Source organism: Melopsittacus undulatus, chromosome 13 (genome assembly GCF_012275295.1).
Source record: "Melopsittacus undulatus isolate bMelUnd1 chromosome 13, bMelUnd1.mat.Z, whole genome shotgun sequence".
Taxonomy (NCBI): Eukaryota; Metazoa; Chordata; class Aves; order Psittaciformes; family Psittaculidae; genus Melopsittacus; species Melopsittacus undulatus.
In genome coordinates, this window is record NC_047539.1 from 1,703,784 (window position 1) to 1,717,401 (window position 13,618).

The 13,618-nt window shown below is 39.6% G+C and overlaps 1 protein-coding gene across 2 annotated transcripts in view; it reads left to right on the forward strand.

Annotated features, from left to right (window-relative positions):
* CRCP (CGRP receptor component) overlaps nt 1–13,618 on the forward strand; it is a 35,580-nt gene that overhangs the window by 8,700 nt on the left and 13,262 nt on the right. For both annotated transcript variants that reach the window (XM_031053625.2, XM_005154327.3), the window contains exons 3-4: nt 1,868–1,966; nt 5,066–5,160. In XM_031053625.2, coding sequence (XP_030909485.2) covers nt 1,958–1,966; nt 5,066–5,160 — 104 coding nt within the window. In that variant the 5' untranslated portion in view covers nt 1,868–1,957. The remainder of the gene's footprint in view (nt 1–1,867; nt 1,967–5,065; nt 5,161–13,618) is intronic.

Consider the following 13,618-nt stretch of genomic DNA (forward strand, 5'->3'; position numbering starts at 1 on the left):
TCTGCCTCCTTCTTCTTCATGTGCTGAGGTATTGTTAGAATATAGATATTGTTGTCTGCTGAGGTTCAAGTGATGGCAGCCACATTATGTAAAATCTATATGTGTCCTAAAGGTATGGGCCAGAATAGAGAGAATTGCAGAATCCATTCTTCATGCTCTTTGGTCAGAACTTTCTTCAGCTGAGTCCTTTTGTTGGTGAATGTACCATGTGTGTTGGAAAAGAGCAAAAGGAAGTGGAAAATGAAGTTATACTGATGAGAGTGCTTATTTCTCATTTCCCTTTCACAGCAGAGTTGTCACATATGCAGCTTTTCATTCTTTACAGGAAGGGATTTGCAGTGTCTGCAGCTATAGGCTTTTGGGGCATGGCTTTTCACTGCTCTTCAAAGTACCGATTCCCCTGAAACTAGTGGTATCTTTCTGTTTGCTCCTCTTTTCAGTTGCAATTTGACTGGCATAGCTAACATTCTCTGTATCAAGGTAATATTTTGCTCAGAAAGTGGTGTTTGAAAGAAGTATTCAGAATAGACATGTTTTATGTTCCATGCCTGCGTTTCTTGTGTGAGTTTTGAGTTGTTATGTCGTGTTTTGGTGTCACTGGCTACGTTTTCTTCAACTATATATATTAGGTAAAAGTTCCTAACTTGAATTTTGGCTTTCAAGTCAGGACTGACGGGTGTTTCTGCTTCACAGAAGATGCAGTATAAAGGGATTGCAGGTTATGTTCTTATTTCTCACTGTCTAAAAATGTTTGTATTCTTATTTCTATGGACTTGTCAGTTTATCATGGATCTTGATATGATCAAGATATCTTATATGATCCAGAGATCTTATCCTGATCTTGAATGAAGCTAGTTAAAAATTAAGGGACGAACAGAAAGAAGTGGTCTGTTACTTTGCTGTGAGTATTAGCTCCTAATATACTGTAAAGCCTGAAGCAAAACATCTAAAGAAATTTCAACCTAACGTGATTTAATATGGAATAAAAGAGTGATTGTGATACTGTCTCAACATGTTGCTGTGGATGTAGCTATGATGAGTAAAGATGTTGTGGTGTTGCAACGAAGTTGACAAAGCACAGTTGCAAAAATCGAAACATCTTCCTTCAGACTTCGAATCTGGTTCCTACATTAATAATCACTGCATCATAAATGTGAAGATAACTTTATTACATTCTTTTCAGGAATGTCTGCTTGTATTACATTGCTGTGATGTAATGGGGAGCTAGTTTAATCTTTGTGGCTTAACATACCATAACACTGTGCTGGTCACTGTAACATTTACTATGATGAATAACTCCACTGGAGTTTAGAATGGGATCACTAATCTCTGGAGCATCTATAGGTCAAGCCTTTATTTAGTTGGTTCCTGGCAATTTGACAGTTGTAGAGTTTACTTTTTTTTGCAGATAAAGTAAAATTGCATCTCTGTGAGACAGGATACATATCCCTTTTAATATTATAGGTCCATCTCTTGTAACAAATCCAGTAGGGCTGTAAACTTGTGTGACATTTTGCTTCAAGCATCACTCATATTTGAATGGGAGCTCTGTGCCAGTACAGCAGGGTATGACCCAACCGTGTTTAGAACATAAGATAAACAAGTAGAATGGATTCATCCTGGCAACTTCTCCTTTGGAGCTCTTGGGTAACACTTAACAAGTGCTGAAAATCTGTTATTATAAATCAATTTACACACCTTTTCATTGTTCTGGTGCCAAAACATTTTTCACTTGAATTGCTGGTACATTCTTCACCAAAGAAGCCACATTATTCCTGTTTGGTTGATAGGATTTTGCATTGTTCATTTCTGTTTTCTGGGGAAAATGCTCTCAAATGGTCTAAAATACTTTGTTTTTTCCCCTCAGGTGTTCCAGTTACTCAATGATCTTAAGCAGCAGCGCAAAGAGAGTGGGAAGAACAAGCAGAGCTCTGGTCAACAGAATCTGAACACGATCATGTATGAAGTGAGTAGCACTATGACATTCCTTTGCAAATTAGCCCAGACTGGAGTAGGTCACATCCTTAGTCTGTATATTAATAATTTTGTATCAGATCTCCCCTTGAAAGACCACAGTTCAATAGTGTATTTGCTACTTTGCTGTGGCCACTTTGCTCAGGTTGTGGCTGCCTGCACTATCGGAGCAGAGGCTGATCTTGCTAAAATCTGTCACAACAGTTTAACAGTTTTAGTTTTGTGACTTGTTTTCTTCTCTTTATTCCAAATATTCCCTCCTTTTAAGATGCAGAGCAGAACTTTCTTTCATCTGATGAATTGATGGTGCCATGTAATCATGATTCCAAAGCTGAGGCACAGATAACATATGGTATTTTTTGTATTAACAGAAATAAACTGCTAATTTCCAACTATTTTTCTTCCTTTTATTAAAAGAATAACCAAATCATATATTCAGATGGAAACTTGAGTTGGATGTCAGACTGGTAATGAGTGTTTAATCTATTGCTAGGAAGAACTTATAAAATTGTATGCTACAAGTAGGAACATTTGAAATCTCAAATGAGCAACTTCAGTACAGACTTGCAGTGTGACCTGTTGTGTCTGTGTTGGAGAATTGCATGAGTAGCACCATGATTAGCAGCGAGTTGAAAGCAGTTTGCCTTGCTTGCATAAGTAATCCTGTTGAGCAGCAAAACTACTCATGTGAATAAGATTTGGCCTAGGCTTTGTTTTGTTTTAGTTCTGGCTTTGTTTGAAAAGGTACAGGGTTGTAATTCCTAAGCCTCATATTCAACAAAATAGGGGCTTACATAAGGTCTAATTTAAATCTTCATGGAGACAAAAAGTCTCTTCCTGTACCGCTTTGAAACAGCTGAGAAAGATCCTGTAAGTATATGCTGTCAGAAGGTACCTTAAAGCTTTAATCGCTTTGTTATATTGCTATGTGTTAAGTACCTATAGGAAGCTTGCTTTTGTGCATGGAGTGAAGCTGGTGTACACACTAGGTGTATTTGCTTTATATCTGACTGAAAGAAAACCAGAATTTGATTGTCTTTGTTCATGCTGAGTATGTCTTCATGAGCTGTGGACAGGCTTGTATGCACTGGTACTGAGCTAACTAGATGAAGCTTGCTAAACTGGAGCTCTGTTTTGCTGTATGTCCAGCACTTTAATTGATTTGAAATTGCTAAAGAAAGACTAAACTGGAAAAGAAAATGACTCCTATTAAGCAATTTTATTACATGACAGTATGATGATTTAGTGTCAGTCATTATTGATGAGTAACAACTTCATTTTGCCTGAAAAGGTCAGGCAGGGCTTGTAGAAAGGAGGAATATCGAACACCTTATTGTGCTTTTAAATATATTTCTTAACAGTGCAATGAACCTTGTGCTTAAGAATAGCAGTGATTCATATTTCACTAGTTCTCTGCCTGTGTAGTAGGATGATTTATCCTGTGATGTTGAAGTCTGTTTCCTTTTACCTAGCATTTTATAATGATAACGGATTTGAATGCAAATACACTGGAAATACATTTACCTACTTTCTGATCTGCCTTAGTTGATCTTATAAGCTCATTTTTAACCAGTGTGTTGTTTTCTGCTTTGAGAGTACTGATGCTGCTTTCTTGGCCTCTGATTTTCCAATATAAATATATAACATTTTCTAAGAAAGAAACTCAGATTACCATGTAGAATTGTAGGGGGTTTTATTATTGTTATAGACATCTGTGCATGTGGTGTTCTACTACACGAGTCTCTATTTGCCATCCAGTAAGTGCACCAGGAGTCAGTTGTATTTTGAGCTTTATGTATAGCTATGCAGTATCAACAGGTGAAGATGTTTTTCCTTAATGCAAACCAATCATTGACAATAGTCTTAAATCCTTCCGTTGTTGATGCACGCAATGCAGACAATGCAAGGATTTCCTTGCCTTTTCCATTGATGGGCATTATTTCCAACCTTAATTTTGGCGTCTCATCCCAGCACCAAGCAACATTCAGCAAGATTCTAAGCTATTTCCACTGAAAAGACAGCTGTAAATTGGCATTTGTGTGGAGTTTTTATCAACAGATGTTTGGTTTTTACTCATGTCAGATTACATTATGTATTATCTGCCTGCTGGGTGTCGTGTTGTTTTAAACAAAGCAAGCAGATGTAACATCTGCTGCAACAGTTAGCTGAGGTTGGTGGGTGTTACATCAAAAGATGGAGCAAAGATAAATTGTCTTGTCAGATAAGCATTTCTCATAGTTCTTGCAGATGTTCATGACAACCCATTTAACCTGCTTCGATGAACTTTCAGAAAGTATTGCCAAATAGCATATGAAGGATGAAAACAACCATAGATTGGAGAGCTTACTGAGTTATTTATGGGTTGGCAGTGAGAGTATCCCTGGCAATGGGCATGTGAAAGCTTGGCAGAAGGTAGCATGATTTTAAGGATGAATAGTATCAAACTTGTCTGAAGTGTTACTGCTTGAAAACAAAGTAGTAGAAAAAGAAGTAAATGTGAGTGATGCTGTTCAGCACAGCTGTAAGTATGTCCTGATCACAGTCAGCATCACGTAAAATCATTTCAAGCCAAGAAAGCATCTGCTGTCACCACAGCAGGTGGTTTTTTTGTAGACAGAGCTAAAATTTGCTCCTTTCCTGTGCTGTTCTTCAACATGTGACTCTGGGCTTTGAAGAGATGAGATGAATGGCCTCCAGGGCCACAGAGGGAATAATCAAAGCTGTAATTCTCACCTGGATGTGTAATGAGCTGGTTGGTTCATGTCCTTACAGAATGAATTCACTGGGGCTTTCTGGGTAAGTACTAATGTCATTTCCATCACGTAAAGTTGTAGTTACATGTTGCCTGTTTCTTACTCCCTCAGCATGTATCAGTATAGGCTTACTGAAGGTAGAAATACGTGAGTGATCTGTGTCATCTATGACAGTGCTTCCCACTGTTAAATAAGAAACCAAACCCCGAGCACTGGAACTGACTTTTCCAGTGTTTCTGAGTAATACTGAGGAGACTTTCCAAAATCAGCTTGTTCCATACACAACCGGTAAACCAAAGAGTAACTGCGAAATAACAAATGCTTTCTGTCTGTTGCAGACCCTGAAGTACATTTCCAAAACACCCTGTAGACACCAGAGTCCTGAGACGGTGAGAAACTTCCTCATAGCAATGAAAGGCCATAAGCTAACCAAGTAAGTTGTGCCTTTGATTAGAAGTGTAAACTCATGGTAATGTTGAAAAACTGATCCCCAAGTGCACAGTATGATAACCTGTCAGGTTTGGATTAACCTATTTTCTACCATTATTTAGATACTCATCCAAACATCTTTTCCTTCACTTGTTAACACCTACATGGATATTTCCTTAACTGGGCCAGTGGTTACCACTGTGTATCTCAAGCAGGTTCTTATCAGTGTGCTGGGTTTTAGCATGTTTTCACATGGTCCAAGTGCAAAGTAGAGTTCATAAAATGTTTTCTGAGGATGAAGTTGTAAGTTGTAAATGGGTTTTGAGCAGAGTAAAAGAACTGCAAAGAATCCCCAAACCCAACTCCCCCTCTAGTTTTATGAACTTTCTAAAGGAAAAATGCATTCATTTCTAAGAGGTGATTAAAAAAAAAGGTGACTGTGTTGCAGGGAGGTAATAAGTAAATAAAATTCTAATATGGATGTATGGGGAAAATGTTACTCTGAAGTTAATCTTCAGGTGAATCTGTCAAACCCAGCTGCTACAGAGCCGGGTTATGCTCTCTACTTAGCATTGAGCAAACTAAGATGTTCAGCTTCTCTTTTTGTGCTGTCTGTCCACCAGGATTTCTGAGATGTACATTTCAGTTACCTAAATACTGTGTCAGTCAACCTCCCCTCATGCAGTTTCCAGTAAAGCTGCACATGGAGTTCATTCTTCTTAGTTTGGGAAGTCCTCTGTAGGAAAGATTTCCTTCATAGTTCCAAGAAGACTCAAAGGGCATTTTTCCTCTTTGGCAGTGGTGCAAATACCTGTTCACAGTGCTTGGAATGCATAATCCTTGTGAACCTCTCTGCAGAGTGTGAGCAAAGCCTGCTGTAAATAGTCAGATCCAGAAAGAGATTGCATCAGTTGGCTACTTGCTTGGATAGCTCTAATCAGTCATCTGATTCTTAAAGCAGAGAGAATAAAGATTTAGTTGCTTCTAAATGCCTCCTCCTTCACCACAAAGGGGTAGTTTATGCTGTATAAACACTGTGTTCTTTTTCCCTGCTGGAAGGACTCCCAGAGAGTTCATGTTCTGGGAAGGAGAACTACTAAGAATTTGGTTATGTCACAAAAAGAAATGCAAAGTGAGAGCATCTGGAGAGTGCAGTGCTACGAGGCAAGTTTTTACCCTGTCCAAAGCACAGTAAGTTGTGTAGAAAGCAGATTGTCAGCTGTTTTGTTGGCTTTCAGTGCCCCCTCTCTACAAACAGCCATGCTCACATCCAGTCTGTCAGCAGCTCTAATCACAGTATTGCTGTCTCTGCAGACACAGGGGTGCTAGTACTTGGAAGCTTAGTCATGGGTTTGTAACTTTGCTTGTAGTGCTTTCCTTTGTAGAACTAAAGTTGCAAGGTCAGTACATCAGTGTTTAGCCCTCCCATAGCTCATTTTATATAGTAGGATGCTAGTTTATGTAGTGGGCTTGTTGGAGCATGGAGAAAATGCTCTTGAATATAAAGACCTGGTAGTATGGAGACGAAAGAAAGCATATTAAATTGGCAGCAAACTACTTCTTGAGTAAATAATGAACATCCTTCATTTCTGGTAGCGTGAAACAGTCATCCTTTTTGAAGTGGAATAAGCTGGTTCAGTCTGTACAGGACCAGTTTAGGAAAGCACTAGAAGAATTCTGTATCACAGCAAAAAGCCAGTGAGAGTTAAAAAGGCAGAAGAGTATTTTTCAGAAGTAACTGAATGAGTCCCATTAAAAGCCATTTTATGTCCCATTTTGGGTTTTTTTGTTGTTGTTGTCTTAAAGCTCATTTTTAAACTTCTTTCAGGTAGAATTTGACCAGGACCTCATGGTTAACTCTTACAAAAAGGCAGGGGATGTATGACATTAAATTACTTGATTACATCTGCTCCCCTGTATGGGGTCTCCAAGAGTGAAACTAAGTCAATGTTGGGTCTTAAGGATGAAAAATCTTGCTACAGAATCTCTTGGTCTCTCCTAGTGCCTATCTGTTTTGTGAAGATCTACCCAAATATTCCCCTTCCCATACCTGCCTCTTCTGTGACCTTGAATATAGCACTGCTGCAGAAGTTGAAGTAGTTGCAAGCTTGAAATGAGATTTCTGAACTGTTTCTTGTGGATGCTAGGAAGTGCCCTTGGTTTTATATGTCATCCTCTCTGTCCTTCTGAATCACTCTATGAGGTAAGCAAGAGAATTATTCCAGAGTCATTTCCTTCTGCTTCATGGCAGAGGGATGAGAGTGTGAAGAGCCAACTGCTAATTTAGGTTCCAAATTTACCACATTTATGGCTTATCTTAACTCAGATGGGACTGTGACACCTTAGTTTCTTGAGCATCCTGCACAGCTTTGTTAATATCTTTGTCATCTGGTAAAGAACGTGGCAGCTCTGCGTTTGCCACATACTTTACAGAAGAAGAAACAGAATTATTTAGTGTGATCTTGGCAGTTCTTCTTTCTTCTAATCTTTTCCATTCAGACACTTGAATCTAGAAGTATCAAAGCCCATCTGGCAGACTCTTCACACCAAAACACAGAAAGCATATGGAGTGCAATTACTATATAATGCATTTTATGTTAAACCACTTAAAATAGTAATGCCTCCAAGGAAATTCTGAACTACCCTTTGGTTCATAACCAGGACCATTTCAACACTGCTCTGTTGTTAAATAAATGAGAAACTGAAGGCTTTAATCATTTCCATTCTGTGGTATTCATATAAAAGACTTCACTTAGTGATTTTGTTCTGATCACCTGGTAGCGAGCTTTCTCCCCCTTTAGGAGGAAGGATATTTGCTTCAATGCTTCAGTGTTTGCTGTCCCAAGACCTTGCTTACATGATTTTGCTGTAATGACCTTTCCTCCCATGAAGGGTAATAAACTTCAGAGTCTGTCTTTGCCACTTCCTTTCTGGGCAAGGCTTTCAAAGATGTGCTGTCCCCCTTAATTGCTTAGCTGGTCATATGCTGTCTCTGCTAGTAATAGCTTTCTGAAAGTAGGTGCTTTGATTTAGTTGATGTCTGTTCTCGGTGAGGGCACAGCAGTGTTTTCTGTTTTCTTGTTGCAAGAGGATTAGAGGATCTGGTTAAAAGATTGATTGCAAACACCCGATCATCTTAGACTGCTTCCTCTGCTCTTTCAATTCCTTGTTATGACTCTGCCTCTTCCTCAGGGAGGAAACACTTAAGCAGTGCGTTTGTGCTGTTAGGCTCAGCATCTTCTTTTCTAATACAGGGACTTCAGGGCTTTGAATGGAAGAAGGATTTGCAGCTATATCTGAAAACCCGACGGAGGTAGGTAGTGTCCTGAGCTCACTGTCCCTGCTCAGCATGTTATTGCAGTGTTCAAGCACTAGGTTGTGCTACTGCATGTGAGAATTTCAAGGTAGCCAGGAAAGAGCCGACAAGAACAGAGGCACCATTTGAAGAACAGAGCTTTTCATCAAGTGACTTTTCATTTCTCCTGCATTCCTTCCACAAACCTGAAGGCTCTGAAACGTTCTGGCACCAGTTTGCTCATAGCCTTGTGTTGGCACGTGGTGTGGTTCCTGTAAAATCACCTCAAGCCTTTTCTATCTGTTACTGCTGCTATTTGCTACTCAGGGTACCAGACCAGCATATCTTTCCTGCTGACAGCATCCGTTTGTTGGGATTTTCTCATTTAAAATACACTAACGTGTACAGACAACCCTTTCCAAGTCATCTCAGATAGTTGCCTTGCTAAATGGAGCAAATTCAATGACATCTAAAGGTAGAGTTCACTCATATTGTCAGTAAAGTGTGGTTAAGCACAGTTTTTAACTTGTCATCAGTTATTCTGGTAGAATCCAGACTGTAGAACTGAGATTTTTATACACTGAAAAGCTCTGAACTGACATCGTACTGAGGTTTATTATTACCTTGTGGAGGCCTCAAGCTTTGGCTAATGCAGTACAGTAAGCTGTGTTGTACTTGGAAATACACTATGCCACTGGCAGCTAATTTTCCAGTTTTAGTCCCTGGAATGGTTTCATATTTTCTAAGGTGGTGTGAATGGCACTGCATGAAAAGAACATTTATTAAACTTGCGCTCTGTAATCGCCATCAAACGAAACTTGGCTCTGCTTGTACTTCTCCCTGTTCCTGATAGCCTATCTTGGATTGAATTTTGGACTAATCACATTTCCAATCACTGTGTATTATTATACTTCTTTCAAAAAGGGACATAAACATGGCCTTTTTTGTCCTTATGTTAACACATTCAAGGAAGGGTTGAGCTGAAAAGCAGCAGTACCTCTAGAAAGTATTTTCCCTCATTACTGCCAAAAACTACAACAAATATAAATCTCTGCGATATTAAACACTGAATGATTTCCTTTGTCATTTTTGTCTCCTCCAGAGCTTTGAAATGAATATTCAACACTAAAGCCAGTTTAACAATAGCATCATTGAATACTCTTTAAAAAGGCTGTTGTGTTTCTCTCTAAATGGGTTAGAAGTTAACCCTTCAATTTGTAGCAGTGTTGCTCAATTCTTCATATTCAGATGCCATTATCAGCCCTCAGATTTCATCCTGGACAAATGTCCTGACACTGAAGTACAGTGGGAACCCCACAGGAGAACACAGCCCATGGACAGCTCAGGACTGCTCATCCCTAAGCCGGATCTTGTGTGATCTTGATTCAGATGTTTTACACCAGTTGCTGGGGTTGACTCAAGACCATAGGATTTGAGTCTTAAGTATTTTCAGCTAGTAATGAAAGCCATGGTTGTCTGCTGTTAGTTTATGGTTTTCCTAGCAACTAAAAAGCATCTATTCCTGAGGATAAATTTGCCTCTGCACAGTCACAGATGTTTTAGGGGATTTTTTTAGCTCTATGTGCTGTATCTTGGCACTGATACCGTTCTTACCCATGCCTATAGATCTCCTACTAGAGAAATAAAATGTGCATACATCTATATTTGCATGCAGTTCAGTAGCTAAAAACATACAATACCAAGTTTTGTTTAAAGCAAAATGCTGTAAATATTTGGCTCACTGCTGACAGAATATGATACATTTTGTCTTAATTTACACAACAGTATGTGACTGGTTTTATTACTGTTTTTAATCTGTGAATTGATAATCATAGAATCATAGAATGGTTTGGGTTGGAAAGGGCCTTAAAGTCATCCAGTTCCAACCCCCTGCTATGAACAGGGACACCTCACCCTATACCTTGTCACCCAAGGCTCTGTCCACCCTGGCCTTGGACAGTGCCAGGGATGGAGCATTTACTGCTCCTTTGGACAACCTGTTCAGGGCCTCACCACCCTCACAGTAAAGAACTTCTTCCTTTTATCTAATGCACCTTCCCCTGTTTGTTTGAACCCATCACCCCTGGTCCTGTCACTACAGTCCCTCATGAAGAGCAATGCACTACAGCAGTGTACAGGCCATTTTTCTACCCAGATATGCAGTGTGGTCTTGAACACAAGACAGTGTTTTTTTTGTCTTCTAAAAGAACTTAGTTTTTACTGTAAAGGAGTCCAGCACTGTAATCTCCATCCTCACCTCCTCTCCTCTCCCCTCAAACACAGACCTCAGACCTATTTTCTTCTCCCTTAACTGCACATATTTTTGTCTCCCGCAGCCTGAGCTTTGTACGTCCTGAAGCCATCTCCACATCATTTTGCCCTCAGCTGGAAATGCTGATCTTGGCTCTAGCTGAGTCTCAGCTACTGCTGGATGCAGCCTAGAAGTGGGAAATTGCCATTTTGGGATTTCTCCCTAGGCAGGTCCTGTAAGAGTCTGCACAACAGACAATTAACTCTGATTAGTGGAATCTTGCTTTTATGTGAGAAAATGGCTTGCAGCCATCACTCATCTTTTGTGTGCATTCTCTTGAATGAGCAGCTTTCATGTTCCAAACAGTGTTAACATAAATCCAGGCAATCTAGAGAAAATACAAATACAGACTGTTGGGGGGCAATTAAGCTGAAAATGTTCTTCACCCTCTCTTTAGATGAATGGGGCAGTTATCCTTTTTACTTAATGTGCACAAGGGTAAGCCCACATGCTGTAGGAAGTGTGAAGTTGGTTTTATCTGAGTTGGCAGAAGTTTGGTTTATTTCGTAGATGTAATGGAGCATGAACTAAATTCAGGCTTATCGTATCTTGTGCCCAAGCAAAATACTGCAGTCAGCAATTGATATTGATGCATGTTGAGGCTTGCAGCATTTGCCTGCCTTAAAGCTTATTTTTGGCAGAGTTGTAGGTATTCAGGTTCTAATTTGTGTATGTGCTTGCAAGAAATACTGGGTATGGGGAGATTCTGATGCTAATAAGTCAGATTTTGGTATCAGTGTTGGAAGAAGTCAGTGCAGTGGGTACTGAGCTCCAGCTTAAAGTGCATGCAGTGCTACACTGCTAGTGTTGAGGGCTGAGTAATCCACTTCTCTATTGCAGCATTGAACTTCAGAGGCATTTTTGTATTTGCCTCAAGGGGATGCCAGGAGTAGTAACCTTCTGGTTACTCCTTTTGTTAAGAGTAAGGTTAGAAATTACACACAGGGAGAAGAGATGGGATAAAGACATCAAAAGGGTCTTCTGAGCTGTTCTCAGTTCACTTGGAGTAAGTCACAAGGAGCAGGAAGAGCTGCTAAGGTGGTCCTCCTTGTAAGCAGAGGTAACTGTGTCTTGCACACACACGCTTGGTATTTCTTGATTAATCTTAACAGCTGGCTATTTACTAAACAGAAAGGAGAAAAGGTTACTGTTCTCTATTGCAGGAGAAGCCTATCTACCCATACTAGTACCCATGGCACCCACACTACTGTCAACATATCTCTCCAGTTGTCTTCAGTTATCCCTTTTGCCATCTTGCAGTATTTTGCCAAAATACAGTAACTTTCATCTTCATTATCAAAATGATCTTTAGGTTGATCAGCAAATAACTGGCTGGGTACCAATTTTCAGATGCCAGTTACTGAATAGTTGGTCATTTCTCAGTGTCTGGATTCCAGCTCTGTGTAAATAAAACACATGCATTGCTTAAGTCATAATTCTATAATGTTAATGTGTGTAAAGATTGCTATTTTTCAGTGTTAATTGGTGTTTATGATTTCTAAGCCCCTATAGCACCTTCAGAGGAAATATGTCATTTACACAGCTTTTGTTTTCTTGCACCCTGGTGCTAATTCCTTTTTGATGTTCTGAGTCATTTTTCCAGTAGGGAGCTTGGCAGATCAAAACCAGGCATGAAATTTTTCAGCTAACACATTTTAATTACTTACTTGCAAATTATCCTCATTATTCTGTACACATTTTAGAAACAGCAAATGCTGTGAAGGATATGATCGCTGCTGAAATAATGCTTCAGCTTTATTCCTTCTGTCCCATCTGTAACACTTCTGTCTGTTCCCTAATGACTTACAGAAATGTTTATGCCTTTATAAGCAAAAAGTATTTGACAGGCAACCTTTATTGTGTCCTGTGTTTCTTGTCTTAAGCAAACATGAACAGTTTCACTGATTGGTTTAATCACGTATGTCACTGGGTTTAATGTATTTCTGTTATTTACTGCTCTGCCAGTAGCCTTTCCATGCTAAACATGATGGAGTTCTATGTGTTGTGAAATAGCTCTGCATTAAGTAAGATATGCATTCTTCAGCACAGGCATATATGGCTTTGGCTCTTCGAGCCTGTTTATTTGGCTCTGAAGTTTTGTTGGCAGTAAACTTCAAAGGTACTACTTTGAAAAACAAGAATAAGAGAATCTCGTATGTGTGGTTCAGTAAAAGTCAAATAATGTGTTTTATCTGGAGAGGTGGTGGAGCTATAGGGTAGGACTGGGATATGGCTTGCTGCAGAAGTGAGGAATGACTTGTTTGAAAAGGCTCTGATGTGAGAAGTGGCATGTGAGTGTGCAGTGCAGTGAGAAACTTGTATACAGTTATGAATTCATTAAACAGTGAAAGTCTATAAATAGGGCTTTGGGAGGAGGGGGAGGTGTTTTACAAGGAGATATCCTCATGGCTCTCCTGTGAGAGCTGAAAATAGTGTCTGTTTTAGCTGTCTGGAAACTGAGGCATGGACATGTGCCTGGCCAGGGACCATAAAGCAAATAACATTGAAAGTCAGGACCAGAGAGGCAGATTCTGTGCCTCTGTCAAGTGCTCCAGGCACAGGACCAGGCAGTTTCCTAGCTCTTGAGGAAAAAACATTAAACCTTTCATGCCTTCATTCAGATGAATTGGCCAGGAGATCTTTAATATTCTTCACCCAGCTCTATTGGGACTTCTGCTTTTATGGCAGTGATGTCTTTCACTACAGTTTTACAAAGGTGTGTTTCTTTCTCTCATTAATTCCTTAAATGACCTCTCAATTTTAGTTCCAGCATAAAGGATTTCAGTACTTGTCTCCTGTCAACATTAAGGTTTTCTTTCTGTCCTTCATTACTTCTGATAGTAGGAAATGGCAGCA